At 42.2% G+C, this 21,271-nt stretch overlaps 1 protein-coding gene across 1 annotated transcript in view; it reads right to left on the bottom strand.

The window, feature by feature from the left end:
• Positions 1-21,271, bottom strand: part of LOC139756016 (ryanodine receptor-like) — a 494,517-nt gene that overhangs the window by 5,523 nt on the left and 467,723 nt on the right. Inside the window, 13 exon segments of the mRNA XM_071674954.1 lie at positions 1,705-1,765; positions 1,996-2,151; positions 7,959-8,089; positions 8,280-8,399; positions 9,044-9,238; positions 12,036-12,155; positions 16,322-16,424; positions 17,668-17,787; positions 18,254-18,372; positions 19,086-19,341; positions 19,836-20,170; positions 20,320-20,500; positions 20,748-20,827. Of these exon segments, the coding sequence (XP_071531055.1) occupies positions 1,705-1,765; positions 1,996-2,151; positions 7,959-8,089; positions 8,280-8,399; positions 9,044-9,238; positions 12,036-12,155; positions 16,322-16,424; positions 17,668-17,787; positions 18,254-18,372; positions 19,086-19,341; positions 19,836-20,170; positions 20,320-20,500; positions 20,748-20,827 (1,977 nt within the window).

Raw genomic sequence — 21,271 nt, 5'->3', positions numbered from 1 at the left:
TAATGTTCTCGACTTCCACACATTCTTCAACGCTCCCAGAACTTTCGCCCCCTCCCCCACCCTATGATTCACTTCCACTTCCATGGTTCCATCCGCTGCCAAATCCACTCCCAGATATCTAAAACACTTCACTTCCTCCAGTTTTTCTCCATTCAAACCTACCTCCCAGTTGACTTGTCCCTCAACCCTACTGTACCTAATAACCTTGCTCTTATTCACATTTACTCTCAGCTTTGTTCTTTCACGCACTTTACCAAACTCAGTCACCAGCTTCTGTAGTTCTCACATGAATCAGCCACCAGCGCTGTATCATCAGCGAACAACAACTGACTCACTTCCCAAGCTCTCTCATCCACAACAGACTGCATACTTGCCCCTCTTTCCAACTCTTGCATTCACCTCCCTAACAACCCCATCCATAAACAAATTAAACAACCATGGAGACATCACACATCCCTGCCGCAAACCTACATTCACTGAGAACCAATCACTTTCCTCTCTTCCTACAAGTATACATGCCTTACATCATCAATAAAAACTTTTCACTGCTTCTAACAACTTGCCTCCCACACCATATATTATTAATACCTTCTACAGAGCATCTCTATCAACTCTCCAGGTCCATAAATGCTACATACAAATCCATTTGCTTTTCTAAGTATTTCTCACATACATTCTTCAAAGCAAACACCTGATCCACACATCCTCTACCACTTCTGAAACCACACTGCTCTTCCCCAATCTGATGCTCTGTACATGCCCTCACCCTCTCAATCAATACCCTCCATATAATTTCCCAGGAATACTCAACAAACTTATACCTCTGTAATTTGAGCACTCACTCTTATCCCCTTTGCCTTTGTACATTGGCACTATGCAAGCATTTCGCCAATCCTCAGGTACCTCACCATGAGTCATACATACATTAAATAACCTTACCAACCAGTCAACAATACAGTCACTCCCTTTTTTAATAAATTCCACTGCAATACCATCCAAACCTGCTGCCTTGCCGGCTTTCATCTTCCGCAAAGCTTCTACTACCTCTTCTCTGTTTACCAAATCATTTTTCCTAACCCTCTCACTTTGCACACCACCTCGACCAAAGCACCCTATATTTGCTACTCTATCATCAAACACATTCAACAAACCTTCAAAATACTCACTCCATCTCCTCACATCACCACTACTTGTTATCACCTCCCCATTAGCCCCCTTCACTGAAGTTCCCATTTGTTCCCTCGTCTTACGCACTTTATTTACCTCCTTCCGAAAACATATTTTTATTCTCCCTACAATTTAGTGATACTCTCTCACCCCAACTCTCATTTACCCTCTTTTTCACCTCTTGAACCTTTCTCTTGACCTCCTGCCTCTTTCTTTTATGCATCTCCCTCTCATTTCCATTACTTCCCTGCAAAAATCGTCCAAATGCCTCTCTCATCTCTTTCACTAATAATCTTACTTCTTCATCCCACCACTCACTACCCTTTCTAATCTGCCCACCTCCCACGCTTCTCATGCTTACTTTCTGGTTCCTGTAATAAACCAGAAGTTAAACCTACTATAAACTAAAGGATATTTGCTATTTCTGCAGTTCACTCATACTATACGTCTCCAGCACCAGACAGTATCCCACAGAGCTACAGATATAATATGGCCATAAGACACTGCTTCATCCTCGGAGAGAGAGTGACGACTTACGTTGTCTGTGATTGTGACGCCTGCCTTCCAGATCTGGTACCTCCAGTCTACCGAAGTCAGACTGTAATGGAAGACAGAAGCAAAATTAAGTCACGCACCAACTAAATGCACTGATAATCTTGCATGAGAAATAGACTACAGTCCAACCCCTTTTCACTTGTGATCTGTGCATGAGAGTATCAACAAATACATCGGTAGATTCCCAGAATGTAAGGATGGAACGCTTGCAAAGAATGCTCCGCTCCTAAGCCACTGGAAAGCTAAGACTATCTTCGTGTCAGCGATACTCACTAGCCGATGATGCCGGTCGAAGCCTCCTCCTGTTTGAAGCTCATGGTCGTTTCCATTCCTAGCAAGTTGGAGATAGCGTCGAAGTCGTAGGTCTCACTGTACTTTTGTCGGACCTTCTTCTTGACGAACTTGTCCCAGTAGTTGTTGGGGAAGCTCCTGGAAAAAGCGATCACCTCATGTTATTGCAAAAGTGCACAGTGTAAAGACTTATCTCGTTCACCAGAGCTATCATTATCATGACTAGATGGTGCTAACTTGTGATCTTTCATGGGGCAGTTGCCTGCACCTTCATAAATGATCAGTTTTGCACAATGAATCGAATACCTCAATAAACTGCAAGAATGACTGTTTATGAACCAATAAATGTCATTATATATATATATATATATATATATATATATATATATATATATATATATATATATATATATATATATATATATATATATATATATATAGATATATATCATGTAAGGACGCTCGCACTTTAACAAGAGTTCTCATGGTTTTATTGAAACTTTACAAAACACGACATGTTTTATGGAAAAATTCTGCTTCATCAGGTGCATAAAATTCACAGTTTCAACAATAGTCACACGCACACAGACATGCAGATCTGCATCAGTGCAGGACAGAATAGTACAAGACAATGAACTTAACACATATGTGGTTACCCAGGTCAACCAGCTACCCCAACCGTAGCCACCTCCTCCTGACCGCACTCTGCCATCTCCACCCTCCACTGCTCCCTCTAACGGTCACCCACACCTTAATTTCTGCTCAGACATGGCAATAAGAAGGTCTACAGGTTTCTGTGTTTCTGTTGGGTGCTACAACTGTAAATTGTATACACCTGATGAGGCGGATTTCTTCCGTAAAACATATATTGCATTGTTAAGTCTTAATAACCATTAAACTCCTGCTGAATCGCGGTTATCCTTCCACGAAATAAATGAGTCAACATCAAGGACTAGTGTGACCGTTATGTGTGTGTATCTATCTATCTATCCATCTATCTATCTATCTATCTATCTATCTATCTATCTATCTATCTATCTATCTATATATATATATATATATATATATATATATATATATATATATATATATATATATATATATATATATATATATATATATATATATATATATGTAAGGCATGTGTATGTGTAGGAAGAGAGGAAAGTGATTGGTTTTCAGTGAATGTAGGTTTATGGCAGGGGTGTGTGATGTTTCCATGGTTGTTTAATTTGTTTATGGATGGGGTTGTTAGGGAGGAGAATGCAAGAGTTTTGGAAAGAGGGGCAAGTATGCAGTCTGTTGTGGATGAGAGAGCTTGGGAAGTGAGTCAGTTGTTGTTCGCTGATGATATAGCGCTGGTAGCTGATTCGGGTGAGAAACTGCATATATATATATGTATATATATATATATATATATATATATATATATATATATATATATATATATATATATATATATATATATATATATATTATATATATATATATATCCCAGGGTATAGGGGAGAAAGAATACTTCCCACGTAATCCCTGCGTGTCGTAGAAGGCAACTAAAAGGGGAGGGAGCGGGGGGCTGGAAATCCTCTCCTCTCGTTTTTTTTTTTTTTTTTTTTTTTTTTATTTTTTTTTTTTTTTTTTTTTTTATTTTTTTTTTATTTTCCAAAAGAAGGAACAGAGAAGGGGGCAGGTGAGGATATTCCCTCAAAGGCCCAGTCCTGTGTTCTTAACACTACCTCGCTAACACAGGAAATGGCGAATAGTATGAAAGAAAAAAAAAAAAAATATATATGTATATATATATATATATGTGTATATATATATATATATATGTATATATATATATATATTTTTTTTTCCAAAAGAAGGAACAGAGAAGGGGGTCAGGCGAGGATATTCCATCTAAGGCCCAGTTCTCTGTTCTTAACGCTACCTCGCTAATGCGGGAAATGGCAAATAGTATAAAAAAAAAAAAAAAAAATATATATATATATATATATTTTTGGGAGCAGCTAAATGAGTGTGTTAGCGGTTTTGATGCACGAGACCGGATTATAGTGATGGGTGATTTGAATGCAAAGGTGAGTAATGTGGCAGTTGAGGGAATAATTGGTATGCATGGGGTGTTCAGTGTTGTAAATGGAAATGGTGAAGAGCTTGTAGATTTATGTGCTGAAAAAGGACTGATGATTGGGAATACCTGGTTTAAAAAGCGAGATATACATAAGTATACTTATGTAAGTAGGAGAGATGGCCAGAGAGCGTTATTGGATTACGTGTTAATTGACAGGCGTGCGAAAGAGAGACTTTTGGATGTTAATGTGCTGAGAGGTGCAACTGGAGGGATGTCTGATCATTATCTTGTGGAGGCTAAGGTGAAGATTAGTATGGGTTTTCAGAAAAGAGGAGTGAATGTTGGGGTGAAGAAGGTGGTGAGAGTAAGTGAGCTTGGGAAGGAGACCTGTGTGGGGAAGTACCAGGAGAGACTGTGTACAGAATGGAAAAAGGTGAGAACAATGGAAGTAAGGGGAGTGGGGGAGGAATGGGATGTATTTAGGGAATCAGTGATGGATTGCGCAAAAGATGCTTGTGGCATGAGAAGAGTGGGAGGTGGGCTGTTTAGAAAGGGTAGTGAGTGGTGGGATGAAGAAGTAAGAGTATTAGTGAAAGAGAAGAGAGAGGCATTTGGACGATTTTTGCAGGGAAAAAATGCAATTGAGTGGGAGAAGTATAAAAGAAAGAGACAGGAGGTCAAGAGAAAGGTGCAAGAGGTGAAAAAAAGGGCAAATGAGAGTTGGGGTGAGAGACTATCAGTAAATTTTAGGGAGAATAAAAAGATGTTCTGGAAGGAGGTAAATAGGGTGCGTAAGACAAGGGAGCAAATGGGAACTTCAGTGAAGGGCGTAAATGGGGAGGTGATAACAAGTAGCGGTGATGTGAGAAGGAGATGGAATGAGTATTTTGAAGGTTTGTTGAATGTGTCTGATGACAGAGTGGCAGATATAGGGTGTTTTGGTCGAGGTGGTGTGCAAAGTGAGAGGGTTAGGGAAAATGATTTGGTAAACAGAGAAGAGGTAGTAAAAGCTTTGCGGAAGATGAAAGCCGGCAAGGCAGCAGGTTTGGATGGTATTGCAGTGGAATTTATTAAGAAAGGGGGTGACTGTATTGTTGACTGGTTGGTAAGGTTATTTAATGTATGTATGACTCATGGTGAGGTGCCTGAGGATTGGCGGAATGCGTGCATAGTGCCATTGTACAAAGGCAAAGGGGATAAGAGTGAGTGCTCAAATTACAGAGGTATAAGTTTGTTGAGTATTCCTGGTAAATTATATGGGAGGGTATTGATTGAGAGGGTGAAGGCATGTACAGAGCATCAGATTGGGGAAGAGCAGTGCGGTTTCAGAAGTGGTAGAGGATGTGTGGATCAGGTGTTTGCTTTGAAGAATGTATGTGAGAAATACTTAGAAAAGCAAATGGATTTGTATGTAGCATTTATGGATCTGGAGAAGGCATATGATAGAGTTGATAGAGATGCTCTGTGGAAGGTATTAAGAATATATGGTGTGGGAGGCAAGTTGTTAGAAGCAGTGAAAAGTTTTTATCGAGGATGTAAGGCATGTGTACGTGTAGGAAGAGAGGAAAGTGATTGGTTCTCAGTGAATGTAGGTTTGCGGCAGGGGTGTGTGATGTCTCCATGGTTGTTTAATTTGTTTATGGATGGGGTTGTAAGGGAGGTAAATGCAAGAGTCCTGGAAAGAGGGGCAAGTATGAAGTCTGTTGGGGATGAGAGAGCTTGGGAAGTGAGTCAGTTGTTGTTCGCTGATGATACAGCGCTGGTGGCTGATTCATGTGAGAAACTGCAGAAGCTGGTGACTGAGTTTGGTAAAGTGTGTGGAAGAAGAAAGTTGAGAGTAAATGTGAATAAGAGCAAGGTTATTAGGTACAGTAGGGGTGAGGGTCAAGTCAATTGGGAGGTGAGTTTGAATGGAGAAAAACTGGAGGAAGTGAAGTGTTTTAGATATCTGGGAGTGGATCTGTCAGCGGATGGAACCATGGAAGCGGAAGTGGATCATAGGGTGGGGGAGGGGGCGAAAATTTTGGGAGCCTTGAAAAATGTGTGGAAGTCGAGAACATTATCTCGGAAAGCAAAAATGGGTATGTTTGAGGGAATAGTGGTTCCAACAATGTTGTATGGTTGCGAGGCGTGGGCTATGGATAGAGATGTGCGCAGGAGGATGGATGTGCTGGAAATGAGATGTTTGAGGACAATGTGTGGTGTGAGGTGGTTTGATCGAGTAAGTAACGTAAGGGTAAGAGAGATGTGTGGAAATAAAAAGAGCGTGGTTGAGAGAGCAGAAGAGGGTGTTTTGAAATGGTTTGGGCACATGGAGAGAATGAGTGAGGAGAGATTGACCAAGAGGATATATGTGTCGGAGGTGGAGCGAACGAGGAGAAGAGGGAGACCAAATTGGAGGTGGAAAGATGGAGTGAAAAAGATTTTGTGTGATCGGGGCCTGAACATGCAGGAGGGTGAAAGGAGGGCAAGAAATAGAGTGAATTGGAGTCATGTGGTATACAGGGGTTGACGTGCTGTCAGTGGATTGAAGCAAGGCATGTGAAGCGTCTGGGGTAAACCATGGAAAGCTGTGTAGGTATGTATATTTGCGTGTGTGGACGTGTGTATGTACATGTGTATGGGGGGGGGGGGTTTGGGCCATTTCTTTCGTCTGTTTCCTTGCGCTACCTCGCAAACGCGGGAGACAGCGACTAAGTATAAAAAAAAAAAAAAAAAAAAAAATATATATATATATATATATATATATGGATGTGCTGGAAATGAGATGTTTGAGGAAAATGTGTGGTGTGAGGTGGTTTGATCGAGTAAGTAACGTAAGGGTAAGAGAGATGTGTGGAAATAAAAAGAGCGTGGTTGAGAGAGCAGAAGAGGGTGTTTTGAAATGGTTTGGGCACATGGAGAGAATGAGTGAGGAAAGATTGACCAAGAGGATACATGTGTCGGAGGTGGAGGGAACGAGGAGAAGAGGGAGACCAAATTGGAGGTGGAAAGATGGAGTGAAAAAGATTTTGTGTGATCGGGGCCTGAACATGCAGGAGGGTGAAAGGAGGGCAAGGAATAGAGTGAATTGGAGCGATGTGGTATACAGGGGTTGACGTGCTGTCAGTGGATTGAATCAAGGCATGTGAAGCGTCTGGGGTAAACCATGGAAAGCTGTGTAGGTATGTATATTTGCGTGTGTGGACGTGTGTATGTACATGTGTATGGGGGGGGGGGGGGTTGGGCCATTTCTTTCGTCTGTTTCCTTGCGCTACCTCGCAAACGCGGGAGACAGCGACAAAGTATAAAAAAAAAAAAAAAAAATATATATATATATATATATATATATATATATATATATATATATATATATATATATCATCATCATACTTCGTCGCTGTCTCCCGCGAGGTAGCGCAAGGAAACAGCTGAAAGGATGGCCCAACATATACATATGTATATACATAAACGCCCACACACGAACATACACATACTCATACATTTCAACGTATACATACATATACATATACAAACATATACATATATACACATGTACATATTCATACTTGCTGCTTTCATCTATTCTAGTCGCCACCTCGCCACACATGAAATGGTACCCCCCTCCCCCCGCGCGCGTGCGAGGTAGCGCTAGGAAAAGACAACAAAGGCCACAATCGTTCACACTCAGTCTCTAGCTGTCATGTGTAATGCACCGAAACCACAGCTCCCTTTCCACATCCAGGCCCCACAAAACTTTCCATGGTTTACTCCAGACGCTTCCATTGACAGCACGTCTCTCAGTGTGTGTTATACATTGTTTGCTGGAGTAATCTGATCTAATCTTTGATGACCTACAAGCTGCTACAAGGAACACAGCGTAGGCTCTTACTTGGCAGAGATGACCAGCTTGTCCCAGTGCGCCTTGATATCGTCGTCTTCCGGTTGCTCAGCAACATATACGCCATCAAACTCCAGTCGGCGAGCGACGTCCTTCTCTCGCTTGAAGATCACCAGAGGAATCTGTAATAGCACGTAATATATATATATTTTCAACACTGCGAGTATAGTTTTCAGTTGCAGTAGATGGAATCCATCTGTCTTATTGTATGTATTTTACTGGATAATAAGTAGAGAAAAAAAATCATATTCATTGAATTTCTTCGTTGGAAAAATAAAGCAACGTGTATATTGTACGAGAGGAAAGCCGCACCTTCAGATGGTAGTAAGCGAGCAACATGCAGAGAGCGACGATGCTATGGGTGACAGCGAAGAGGCGGAGGATGTGCTCCAGGTAGAAGTAGCGGTCGTCCATGTGGATCCATTCCTCAGCCTGAGGGAAGAAGGGACACCATCACTCACACCCGCAACCCGCACAAGCTCAAAGCTTTAAACTCCTATAGTCAGAATTTAACCTACTGGAAAGTATTCATCTCCAGCTTTAGCAATTATTGGATTGAATTTTTGGACTTGGCCTACGAGGGGAAGACTCAAGCCCTCGGTGGCAACATGATAAATACGACTGCAAACAGACCACTGGGTACTCTTGAAATTGTTTTTGACATTGGAAGAGATCAGAGACAAAGATCTGGGCAGTAAGAGTAGGAGGCAAACGGGTGAGTTAAGGGAACTATTTTGCAATGTGCGTTGAGGCACTGGTCCCCCCAACTATCCAACGGGTATATACCAATCAACACTACTTAACAATGTGCAAGAAAAAGATCTACTACATATCTATGCCTGTCTGCGAAATACATTCTATAGCGTCAATTCTGTGACAATGATAAAATAATAGAACTGTATAATCAAGGTTGAGGAATAAGAAATATCATGATCCTAAAATGACCCAAGTGCACCATCCTTCTGATCTGATGATCATGCCAGTCACGAGTGAAAGAGTCTTCGTAAACAGACACACAGGTTACAAGGTAGGTAATCACGAGTGAAAATCAGATGGCAAATGTGAACACAGCTTACCTCTTCATCGTCGTCTTCGTCGCTACCGCCGTCGTCGCCAAGTGTGAAGTTCCCAGAGCCAAGTTCCGCATCGCCACCATCATCGCCCAGCACCGCTTCATCACCAGATCCCAGCAGGTCGCCAGAACCGAAGGCGAATGGGTTGTTGACCGCCTCTACTTCCTCCTCCTCCTCATCACCAGTGATGGCTGAGGCCTGTCAGCAGTCCGGTTGTCTAGTCACCACATTCCCTTAACACATCCTGACATCTCACATCATCTCAACACATCTCTACATCTCACATCACTGAATTTAGCAAATTATGGGAAAATAACATATAACCAAAGACACCGTCAAACAACATACCTTTGATGCCTAGGTTTGCATGGAATTATGATGTGGATGAATTGAAATAATTAGTTTCGTGAGTGCAGATAGAGATTAAAGAATACTAATATACGAAGGATATCGATATTTTCTTTCTGTTCACCTATGGGCTCAAAAGCATTGTAATACATTATAATACTATGATTACATTATCATTAGAGAGAGAGAGAGAGAGAGAGAGAGAGAGAGAGAGAGAGAGAGAGAGAGAGAGAGAGAGAGAGAGAGAGAGAGAGAGAGAGAGAGAGAGAGAGACAGACAGACAGACAGACAGACAGACAGACACAGACAGAGAAAGAGAGACGGAGACACAGAATTAGATTGATGGTTATAAAGAATAATTATCAATACCTTTATCACTGTTAAAACTAGTGTTATCAATATCGTCATCACCCGAGAGCATGACTGAAATAGTGATATCGTTAAAAAAAAAAATATCATCATCAGCTGCATGTGAAAATCATTACATTTCATCATCATTACCAATCATCAGAGTAATACATTATCGTCACTAGTCAATATCTCTACACCTGTGAGGGATGGAGACATTAATACCGAAGGCGACTGAAGGTCTCTGCGCTCAAGAACTTTTAAGAAGTTTAGATACGTTTTCATCAACCTTTTCGTGAACTGTCTACCCTCCCCAAACTTAGGTAGCGACACAGCCACTTCTTCGTTGGCCGGAGGGCAGCTACGGCAGCTATATGCCCACTTAAATATCATTTTCTTATGTAACGTCATCACTGCCTGAGTGTTGCCTAACTGCATGTAGGAATGAGCATGGCCAGCCAGGTTGAGCATACTGAAGCCATCATCTCTAGCAATCACCCCCCTCTCTCTCTCTCTCTCTCTCTCTCTCTCTCTCTCTCTCTCTCTCTCTCTCTCTCTCTCTCTGTTAATGTGCGCCGGTCGATGATATTCAAATAGAAGAACGTCACTCTACGTTGCCTCTTAAGACTTTATCCATATATCTAAACTCCTGAGGACCAGCGAGTTAATGCCAAAGTGATGTGGGGTATAGGAATGAGTTAGCTCCTCGAAATCATTTAGCAACCGAAATTATCAGCGGACAGCCACCAAGACAATGTGAGAGGGAGACACTCTCAAAAGCGATGAGGTGACGTTGAAAGGAACGACAAAGAGCCAGCAGGAAACGACAGTTGTGTCGCTAATAAGCAAGGCTCTAGTGAACTTGCTTCGCTTACGTATGAGTCATGAGATGAAACATTATACAGTGATGTGAGGACGTGTCTTCCTGATTGCTAGGGAATTTTCCTTAGAGAATTTATTCTTTTTTTTTTTCACTTTCTTGAGAAAAAATCATTCAAGGTCTAACCAAACAAAACTGGGCGACAGTAATCTCATCATATCTTATTCATGCTATCTTTACTATGTGATCAGCCCTATAGAGATAAAGATAAGCAACTTTCTTTTAAGAATGATCACTTCCGTGGTGTAGCGGATAGAGTTTCTATCCGTGACGTATTCACGGGGCGTCCAGGGTCGAGCACATAGGTTCGAATCGTGATTACTGCAGCCGGTCTGCAATCAACCCAGCTGTTCATTCATCCCAAGGGGTTGGTCGACAAGATGGGTACCTGGCTCAGGCTAAGGTATATATATATATATATATATATATATATATATATATATATATATATATATATATATATATATATATATATATATATATATATATATATATAAATATATATATATATATATATATATATATATATATATATATACATATATATATATATATATATGTATATATATATATATATATATATATATATATATATATATATATATATATATATATATATATATATATATATATATATATATATATATATATATATATATATATATACATATATATATATATATATGTATATATATATATATATATATATATATATATATATATATATATATATATATATATATATATATATATGTATATATCGATAATAAGATGGCCTTGATTAGGGTTTCAGTTGTCCGCGCCATCTCAGATAACATATATAAAAATGAATTAGCTTCCATGAAAATTGCTGTATTATCTTCGATGCAGCAAGTAAGCAAGATGAAGGGTTGCTGTTGTTGTTGTTGCTGCTGCTGCTGCTGTTATTGACTTGCAGGTCGTCTGTTCTGCTAAGGTTTGTAATCGTACACCTGATCTGCCAATGTGGTCCTGACGTTCTCTAGCGTAGTGTGGAGACTGTCTGAGTGTGGTGGCGTACCTTTGTAACCGGGAGCTTCACCGTCCACCTCCTTATTCTTGTGGTTGTCAGAATGACAGGTAAGACACGTCCAAAAACTTTCACACACTTAATAACCCAATTACAGGACTTATATGCTAAGCTTCCTTCCCATTCACATGGGTTGGATCAAGGTCACGTAAGCACCATTTTGGGAAATGTTACAAAATAGGGAGTCCCAGACCCCATCCCTGCAGTCTGGCAATAATGTAGGGACACCCACTTCATCAGGGATGGAATTGCCGTCTCACAACCCTATTTTGCTGTTTAAACAGATCATTTTTCGACTGTTTTCAAAAGAAGTTGAGGTCAAACTAAGACTCAGTGAGCAGAGCTATATATCAGTACAAGCGCCGACTAACCTTAAAGAAGAGCAAGATGAAGTTGATGCAGAAGGCAAGGACAAGAGCTGCGTACTTGAGGTTGTAGAAGTTTCTGGCCAGGAAGCTGACTGCTCGCTTGTTGTAACTGCTCAGGTCTACCTGTAGAGCAAAGTTTTATTTGGTTAATAGTATGTTCTTCACTTACCTTCATTCATACCACCACTAACCTTCACTCAAGGCTAGGCAGGATACTAGCCCTATCTACTTAGCTACAATGTTAGTTGAAAAAACTTGAGGGGAAAATCAAGAAACTGAGAATGATTCTATAAACTACGAATCGTGCGATTAGAAAAAATCTATTAAATGTTCCGTTATACCTATTATCGCTGCGGACGACAAACTAATATACCACAGTGTTCTTGAGGTTATCATAGTTACATGTTTACTTCCTGACGGAATGATTACAAGACAAATGTTACAGTAACGGATATTTCCACTTCCGCCTGCTGTAATGCCACCTTACCCTGAAGCTGACCATTTTCTGTAACACTCCAGGACTGGGCGTGCTGGGGTGTGACGCCGCGGGAGCTGGAGGAGTGGGAGGCCGAACTGGAGTAGCTTCGGATGGATGAGGTTGTGTAGGAGTTGGCGGAGATGGAGTAAGCTGTGAAGGGTCAATATGTGATGGATGGAGAAGTGATGGGTCGTGATGCGATGAGGGAGAACAATAGAGATTTTCTTCGTTTAGAAATTTCTGGGAAGATGAAAACTGTAATAGGGTGGTCTCTAATAAGAGAGACTCAGATGAGACTGATTTTGAAGTAGTCAGTAGTGAGTCAGGGTCCTGTGACGTGGCAGGCTGTGATATAGTAAGCGAGAGAACGTCGTCTACCTGTACAGTTTCTATGTGTAGTGGCACAGCGGTGACGGGTACTTCCGTTACATCTGAAGTGGTAGACGGAGAAATGGAAGCCTGTTGTAAAGATGGCTGGGAGAGGGAGGACGAGGCATGTGGCTGCTGGCTAGCGGGTGAGGAGCCAGGGTCCCCAACGAAAGACGATGTCTGTCCAGTTTGTAATGATGACAGTGGCAAAGAGTGGGCGGTACTGGTCAAGACAGTGAACGAGTGGGATGAGGGTGACGGCAAAGGGCCTGATGAAGGAGAACTCGCTGACACTGCTGGCGTTGACTGAGAGTGAGAAAGTTGCGGTGGGGAGGACACTCTCTGACTCGTCGATGATGGTGATGGTGTAGTAGGTGAACTAACTGAGGTGGACTGCAGTGGGGCACTTGGAGAAGGTACTGCCGCCGCAGCGGGCGCCGCGGAGAGCAAGGAAGGCTCTGTGAGGGACTGACTTAAGTTTAACGGCATAGATTTAGAAGACGTTGGTTTGTGACCTGAGCGAAAGTGTGGAAAGGATGATGTAGATGGTGGTGACGTGGAATGTCTAGTTCTAGCTGAGAGTGACGATGACGATGTAGGCTTCGCAGGGCTGTGCTTTACAGTCGAAGCTACAGATGTGAATGGAATTGTCTTAGATGCTAGAGATAACGAGGATGAGAGACGAAAGAGAGTGAACTAGATATGCGAGAAGAATCTTGGACAGGAGAGTGTCTGCGATCATGGCCCTGGTGTCGTGCGAGTATGGACTGTTCACTGAGGGAGTGCATGACCCCCGTCGCATGGTCAGGGCGGAGGGACGGCAGGGTGGCACTCTTCCTCACTCGCACCGACGCGTCAGCTGGTGCAGCACTGCTCGAGCTGAATATACCAGTGGACGTGGAGGTGTCCGTGGGACTGTCTACCACAGATGTAATGATGCTATTCTCAGGGATAGTGGGATGCGTGGATCGAGAACTGTGGAAGGAGGTAGGCTGGGGTGGTAGGCTGGAGCGAGGCGGGCTGGGGATGTTTGAGTATGGTTGAGGTGCTGGTGAGAATAATGGTGTTGCGCTGATGACGGCTGGGGTTGTCTGTGATGTTGGGGATGGGACAGTTCTAAGACTGGGAGTAGCAGAATCCTGATAAGCAGCATGTTAAGAAAAAAAAATAACATCATACATTTAATAGGCACAATCAGGAAAATTTCGGGTATATAAGCCGAGTTAATATGATTAATTTGAGTATTAGTAACATGTAATTGTAAAAAGCAGTAAAGTTATTTATCTAAAACTAATATAAAATTTAGCTACATTTTAAAAGAAAAGTAAAATCCCTAAAGCTAAACTCTGGAGACTCTTTCAGAAAGGCATTCCAGAGAAAGGAAAGACAAAATGCTCCTCCAAAGTAAGGTACATCGCCTTCAAGAAAATCAGGATGAGAAAATCTAACTTCCGAACCAAACTAATCTCCAATTCGTGCCACGAAAGAAAAAAGCTACCATTGTTTCAAGGCTGTTCAGGGTACTGCCTGTTAGTTTAAGGCTGTTCAGGGTACTGCCTGTTAGTTTAAGGCTGTTCAGGGTACTGCCTGTTAGTTTAAGGCTGTTCAGGGTACTGCCTGTTAGTTTAAGGCTGTTCAGGGTACTGCCTTGTTAGTTTAAGGCTGTTCAGGGTACTGCCTGTTAGTTTCTAATGATTGATAAAATGGCCCTTGACGATGCCTTAGCCTTGAAGAGCCTAATGTTAGTACAGATTCTTGAAATATGGAAACAGAAAAAGCTATTGCAATTACACATACTCCCACTTCTTTCGTTAAGTATATAATCCTCTGTTATTGATATCTTCGAAAATTAGACTAAAGGGCTTAAGTACTTGTCACAGCTCGTAAGAATAGGTAGGTAATCATGGTCTTGAAGGAAGCCAGGTGGTAAAGGTGAGACACTGATCCCATGCAACGAACTAAGGAGGTATCCCAAGTTGTAACCCAAGCCAAGTCATAAATCTGATTACTGATTTCAGGTTAGTGAACAACAGTGTGAGTCCAGTTTTTTTTTTCTTTTTTACGCTGGAGGCCCAAGTCAAGGACAATACTCCTCATCAAGGCCGGGCCTTGATCGAAATATAGAGAGGTTAATGAAAGAGGAAAAGAAGAGACAAGGGAGAGTATTCATGAATTTTGGAGTAAGTGGAAGACATCTTTTGAAACGTGACAGATCATAGTTACTGGGAAAGACATGAGAGGGCAGAGAGTTCCAGAGCTGCGATGTGTAGGGAAAGAAACAGACATCAAAACCTTGAGTTGCCGACGGCCTCACAGAAGTCATGTGATACAGCAGGTTGCAGAGTAATGCGTGGTCTAGCTGGTGGTGGAGGCACACTAGCACCAACCTCTCGGAAGGAGCAAAAGCCTCGGTAATATCTATAGAAAATGGAAAATGAAGCAACATTGCAACGCAGAGCAGATGAGTCAAGTTTTCCAGTTAGCCTGGAAGAGTTGATGAGTCAGACCGCTGTCGACTCAACTCTGTCAAGTAAGGATACAGAGCTAGAACCACCCCAGATGTGAGAGCAGGACTCTGTATAAGGACGGGTCAATCCTTTGTATAAAGAGAGCAACTGTTTGGAATTTTGAAGAATAGAAATTATGACATCTAAACAGGATTGCCAGTTTCTTAAAGGCAAACTTAGCTATTACAGTAATATGGGGTTTCCAAGGTAGAGTGGATCTTGCAGTAAACCAAGTATGTTGAATGAATTAAGAGGTGGAAGAACAGAATAGTCGAAGGAAACAGGAAAGTTGTGAGGAATTTTCGAACAGAGAGATGGGCAAGAACTAGGTCTTGGAGACAGGTGGAGTCTAGGCAGTGAGTGACCCAGGGTAGAAAAACAGACAGTGAACCGTGGGCAATAAGTCAGCCACTGAATCGAGAAAATATCCTTAAGTGGGTAACCCAGGTGATGAACCTATAGTGACCACCATATGTATTACGTCAGGTAGTGACTCTCAGTAAATACTAGATAGCACGCCTATCTAGAGAGAAGGTCTGGGTGCACTGCTAATAAACTGATTTCGGGTAATCGAGCCTAATAATGAGCCCTTATAGTGACAGACAGCGTCCAAACAGTGGTCTAATATAGTATAAAGACGTTACCTTCTGTAGTAATGACCTTATATGTCTGTGTAGACGCCTCGGGTAAATAAATTAGGCAGTGACTTTCGGTTATCTACCCAGTATAATCTCCTATGGTGACCTTAAGATAGCAAACTCAGGAGGTGGCGACTTTGGTCGACAGTAAACGAAGGTTGAATAATCTAAGTAGTGGATCGAGGAAGGGACACTAGAGTAGTAAGACAGGTTATAAGCGAATGTAGCAATACTGAGACAGTCGAGTGAACTGCTGAGGCTAATTACAGTCCCAAGGACTGGGCCAAATGAACTCACCTGTGCGACTGGCGGTGGTTCTGCGGCGGCGGTTGAGGGCTGCTCCTCGGCCTCCTTCATGGCTGCCTGCTGAGCTGTCTCCATCGCCTTCTTCTCCGACGCCCTGTGGTAAAATGCTGCCTTAGTTCGCTACTCTCCTTCCACACGTTCTATCACGGCTCATAAAGTAACCCGTCCGTGAGAGATCTCAGCCAATGACCAGCAGAACACAAAAAGTGTCTTGATGTTTACATATCTCTATGTTCTTTTCAGAGAACAGCTCCTCGTCTGCATCGTCCACAAGTTAATGATAAGCATGACTAAAAGTTCTGAATTAGGGATATTAGGGATACTTATTCCGGCTGAGGCAACTTTTCCAAAAATCATGCGAGGGTAGTACATCAGACACCAAACCTGATAATGAATGGAATATATTTTTTTTTCCCCAACAGCCTCATTCCTTAAGAATATGGCTTTTATACGTTTACGAAATAGAGGAACATTCTGCTTTTGTCTGATGTAAAGGGTCACAGATTTCACCTGATGCAGGAGATGATCACAAGTGTAAATCACAAGATTGGTAAAGGTTTGGATGATACTACTTGAACCTCTAGGAAACAGGGAACCCCAACCCTCACATATTCAGGTTGATGAAAGAACACACCAGGGAGAGACCCATACAAGGAAGTGGCAGGGCCCAGGCAAGGGTTGAAATGTAACAGACTATAAGGCAAAACCAAGCGCACCTTAATCAAACAAATGGAAGGAAAAGAAAAAAAAGAAAAGAAAAGGCAGTAAGTAGGGTTCTAGCGCACAAGCACCTCTCTAGCCTGAGGTTACATCCGAATCTTTCTTTCATCTGCATTCGTAAGATGGAGATGAAACACAAAAGGATTGAAAAATAATGCAACGATCACAAGAATCAGCTTTTAAAATAGATTCTTACAAAATGTGTATGCATCCTCATGCATCCTTTACTGGTTGAGAGGAGTCATCCTAGTACACTCCACCAATCTTGCTCTTGCTGTGTGAGTAAACTTTGCCTCCTTGACCATTAGCTCTGCTTAGATCAGCTCTCTGCTACCAGCCATACGTCCCCCCCTCCCCTACACACACACATATTTCATCTGACCTCTGCTACCAGCCAGCCGTCTCCCCGTACACACATACCACACATACACTTCATCTCCCCACACACGCATTTCATCTGACCAAGGTCGAGCAGCTGTGCGGTTGAGCGTTGGTCGTGGGAAGGTTTTCTTTCGGTTCCTGTGATTCTTGGATATACCATCAGCTCTGCTCAGATTCACAATCATGACAGCGCTATAGCAACAGCCTCTACCTCCCAGCCAGCCAAGGCGACTTACCTCACCGCAGCTAGAGCCTGCTCGGGGGTAATGTCCTCCTTCAGTTCGGCCAAGGCGTCCAGCACGGGTTTCATCTTTTCCTGGTCCATATCCTCCTCTGCTTTGCCTTCAAGCGAGAGCCTGGAGGGAAGCAATGCTTTCAGTATATTGATGGTTTACCATAGCGCTACTTTGAACTTCAGAACGATGAATAGTTAAATGTAATATCAAACAAAGCAACAACGATGTGATATAATTCATTCTTTATATTATGGAAGATGTTAACGAAACCTGATCTACGAGAAAGTCTGTGCACAACAGAGCAATTAGAAAACGCTAACTCTGACGTTAGGTAGTCACTGTTTTGTAGATTGATACATAGACAGTGCCACGTTTATATCTGATACATGCAAATGAGTCATCCAATAAATACAACAGCCTTAGAGAAAGTTAAAGTCACTGCTTATGCCAAGTTTGAACGTATTGACATCACCCATTGCAGAGTTATGGAATGCACAAATATAAGAGCGAAGGAAATCTCTCAATGCTCCACTCTCTGCAAATCTTCACTTGTGGCAACAGCTTGTTCTTCGTGAAGACCACTTACTGTTCTCCTTCAGGTTTGATCTCTGCAGCAGACGGCGCACTCTCAACTTCCATGACATCCGGTAACGCTGGAACTGTTAAAGGCACTAGCGGTCCAGACTTCTCTTCCTTCTCCTGAACCTGAGGCACAAGGTCAAAAAATTTATTGTCAGCTCACAGCTGCAGCGTAACTAGGGCGCCCTTCCCGCTTGCCTAGACAGGATGTGAAAACCCTCGTACGATCACCGGAGCTAACAGTAATTGAGGTAACTCACCTTTTTCCTCGGGTACTCATCCCCTCTCCTAAGGTAATTTCCCTTTGCCCTTAGGTAATCTTTCTCTTTGCTAAGGTAATCTCTCCTAGTATAATCTACTTCTTTTTGAGATAATCTTCCTTTTCTCTGATTTAATCACACTCTTCTGAGGGAAACTTTTTTCACAAGATAATCTTCCTCTAATCTCCCCCTTCCTAAAGTAATCTTTCCCCGTTGCGTAATCTCTCTCTTTCTTTTGCTTTGACACAAGAAAACCACACAGATTTCCAGGTTACAATAAGCATGAGTATGAGCACAGTAGGAACAACACTACAAATGATGAGTAAACGAATGTGGAGAACACAACAGTAGCACGTAATTCCACACTACGGATAATCATCAAGTACGAAGAGATCCAAATAAAGTAAAAGCAAAAAAGTCTGCTACACATAACATCAAGATCTATTCACTGGAAGAGACGATAGTAAGTGATATCTGAATTATGTTAAAACTAGGAAACACCCGTCTCTCGGAATCATGGAACGATGATAGGTTCATGAAGTTATGAGACAAAAGACAGGAGCAAAAGGGCTTGCTTACCTTCTCGGCGGGCGGGCCCTCCATAAGGCTCATGACGGCGCCCCACACTTTACGAAGAACAAAGAAGACGCCGGCGAAGCTTTGGTACATCACCAAGAAGAGTAAACGACAGAACCCGACAGCCAGTTCAGTGCTGCTCATCTGTTTGATCTCTTTGAACTTTTTCTTCACGTTAGACGGCGCTAACACAGAGAGCGTCTCGCAGAGATTGTCCTTCACTGCTCCAATCTTTGACTTCACCAGGTCCATTCCCGTTCTGCAAGCGAGGAATTTGAAATGACTTTGTTGTAATGCGTGCTAAAGAGAGAGAGAAAAAACTTCAGTACATAGTGGAAGAGAGGATAGGAAACCGTTGTTGTCGTTTGTTCCTGGCATTACCTCGATATAGTGAGAAACGTCGAATGTATAAGAAAAAGCATAGCTAGATAGATAGATAGTTAGATAGATAGACAGATAGATAGGCAGATAAATGGACAGACAGATAGATAGATAGATAAGTATTACCAGATTGCCTGCAAGATGTTACATTGTCAGTAAGTGAAAAGTTATCTTCAGCGAGGCTGAATTTTCTTTCAATTTGCTATATCTATGTCCTGTATTTCATTATTCCTTTATACACCATAAATCTCTGCAAGAGAAACTTGTGGTTAGTCTTTGGATTGTTATCCATGACCTACTCTTTTGTCTTCAAAGGTAGTGAAACTGTGTAAGAAAATTCTTGAAAGTAAACATAAATGTGCCAGTGCTCACTTTTCCTCTTCGTCTTCACTGAGGTACATGAGACCTTCAGCGTTGGATTTCTTGGCTAGGGCGTCATCCTCGTCCTCCATGAGAGCCGCTGCGTGCTGCATCTCAAAAATGGCGTCCTCGCAGAAGTTAACGAAAGCTTCCAACTTTTCTTTGTCTCCCTCAGTCACGATGGCGTAGAAGAACCCGCGCTTTGATTCCTTAATCTGTGGTTTTTCCCATTGGTCAATGTTCTCCTCCTTGATCTCGAAGTATACTCTTTCTATGCGCTTGGAGCTGCCCATGATTTCAATGCGACCGAGATATGGTTCGAAGTAGTTGAGGACTGAACCTGCTGTCTGAGATTGCCGGAGAGAAAGCAAGTTATCCTTCATATGAAGAACACCGAACAATATGTATATAGGACTACTGTTACTATGAATCATATATGAGTCTTGCAACATGCAAAAGAATGACGAAGCTTTTGAAACAGTCAACGCTGACGCACCTCCAGGAACCTAGCGAGGCGCGGGTCGTTGGGCATGTGCTCCGAGAGGTTGGTGAGCAGCACCGCTAAGTTGAAACCGATTTCCTTGGCCGGGTTATGGAAGCGCTCGGTGAACTCCACGTAGTCAATCTTGCCGTCGTGGTTGCAGTCACAACACATCAAGAGAAAGTTGATCTCCTCTCTGCAAGATATGGAAGGGTTGGGCCACATAACTTGTAATAAGAGGTTCGTTGTGTTAATTCTCATCATGAACCATAACATACCATAAAAATGATGTATTTCGACTAATTTCTCGCATGCAAATGTTATGCTGTGAAGTGAAATGCTTTGCGTTCATTGACAGAAAGACTTAGAATGTATAATGTCCAAAGAAAGGGTTCAAACCTCTTTCTATCTTACAGACAATAATGCCTTGAGAGCTAACTCACGTAGTGTAGTTCTTCTGCTGTTCCATCTTTTCCTTAAACTCCTTAGGGGTAACTGTGCCATCCTTGTTCATGTCCAGATCCTGAGGGAAGGAAAGACAAGTGGTGGTGTTATTCGAGTCAATCATGGCTGTGTACCATAATGGTGCATATGCTGTACTGTACTGTTACGCAATTTACTAGGCTATCAATGTATCTCAACTATAGTCAGTGATCTTTAGGTCGTTAAACACTACCTGGGTATTGTGGACGGTCCGAACAACTCTGGGTCCACACCTGATAAGCGCCACTTAAACTGAAGTGGAACACTACACAAATTCCTTGAAAAAACGAACGTACACAGCATCTATTTATCTGAATGGCTCACGTATCACATGGACCCTAATTTGGATGGTTAGTTCTATAAACTACCTCAAAGTTTTTCCCCATAATCAGTGACAAGACGAGCAACATGGAAAACTACGCACAACAGATACAGTAGGGAAAGAGGGAGGCACTTCGAGCGGTGAGTGTATGTAAAGACATTC

The sequence above is a fragment of the Panulirus ornatus genome, chromosome 20 (assembly GCF_036320965.1).
Source record: "Panulirus ornatus isolate Po-2019 chromosome 20, ASM3632096v1, whole genome shotgun sequence".
In the NCBI taxonomy this organism is placed as follows: Eukaryota; Metazoa; Arthropoda; class Malacostraca; order Decapoda; family Palinuridae; genus Panulirus; species Panulirus ornatus.
This window is presented reverse-complemented; position numbering and strand designations above follow the sequence as displayed.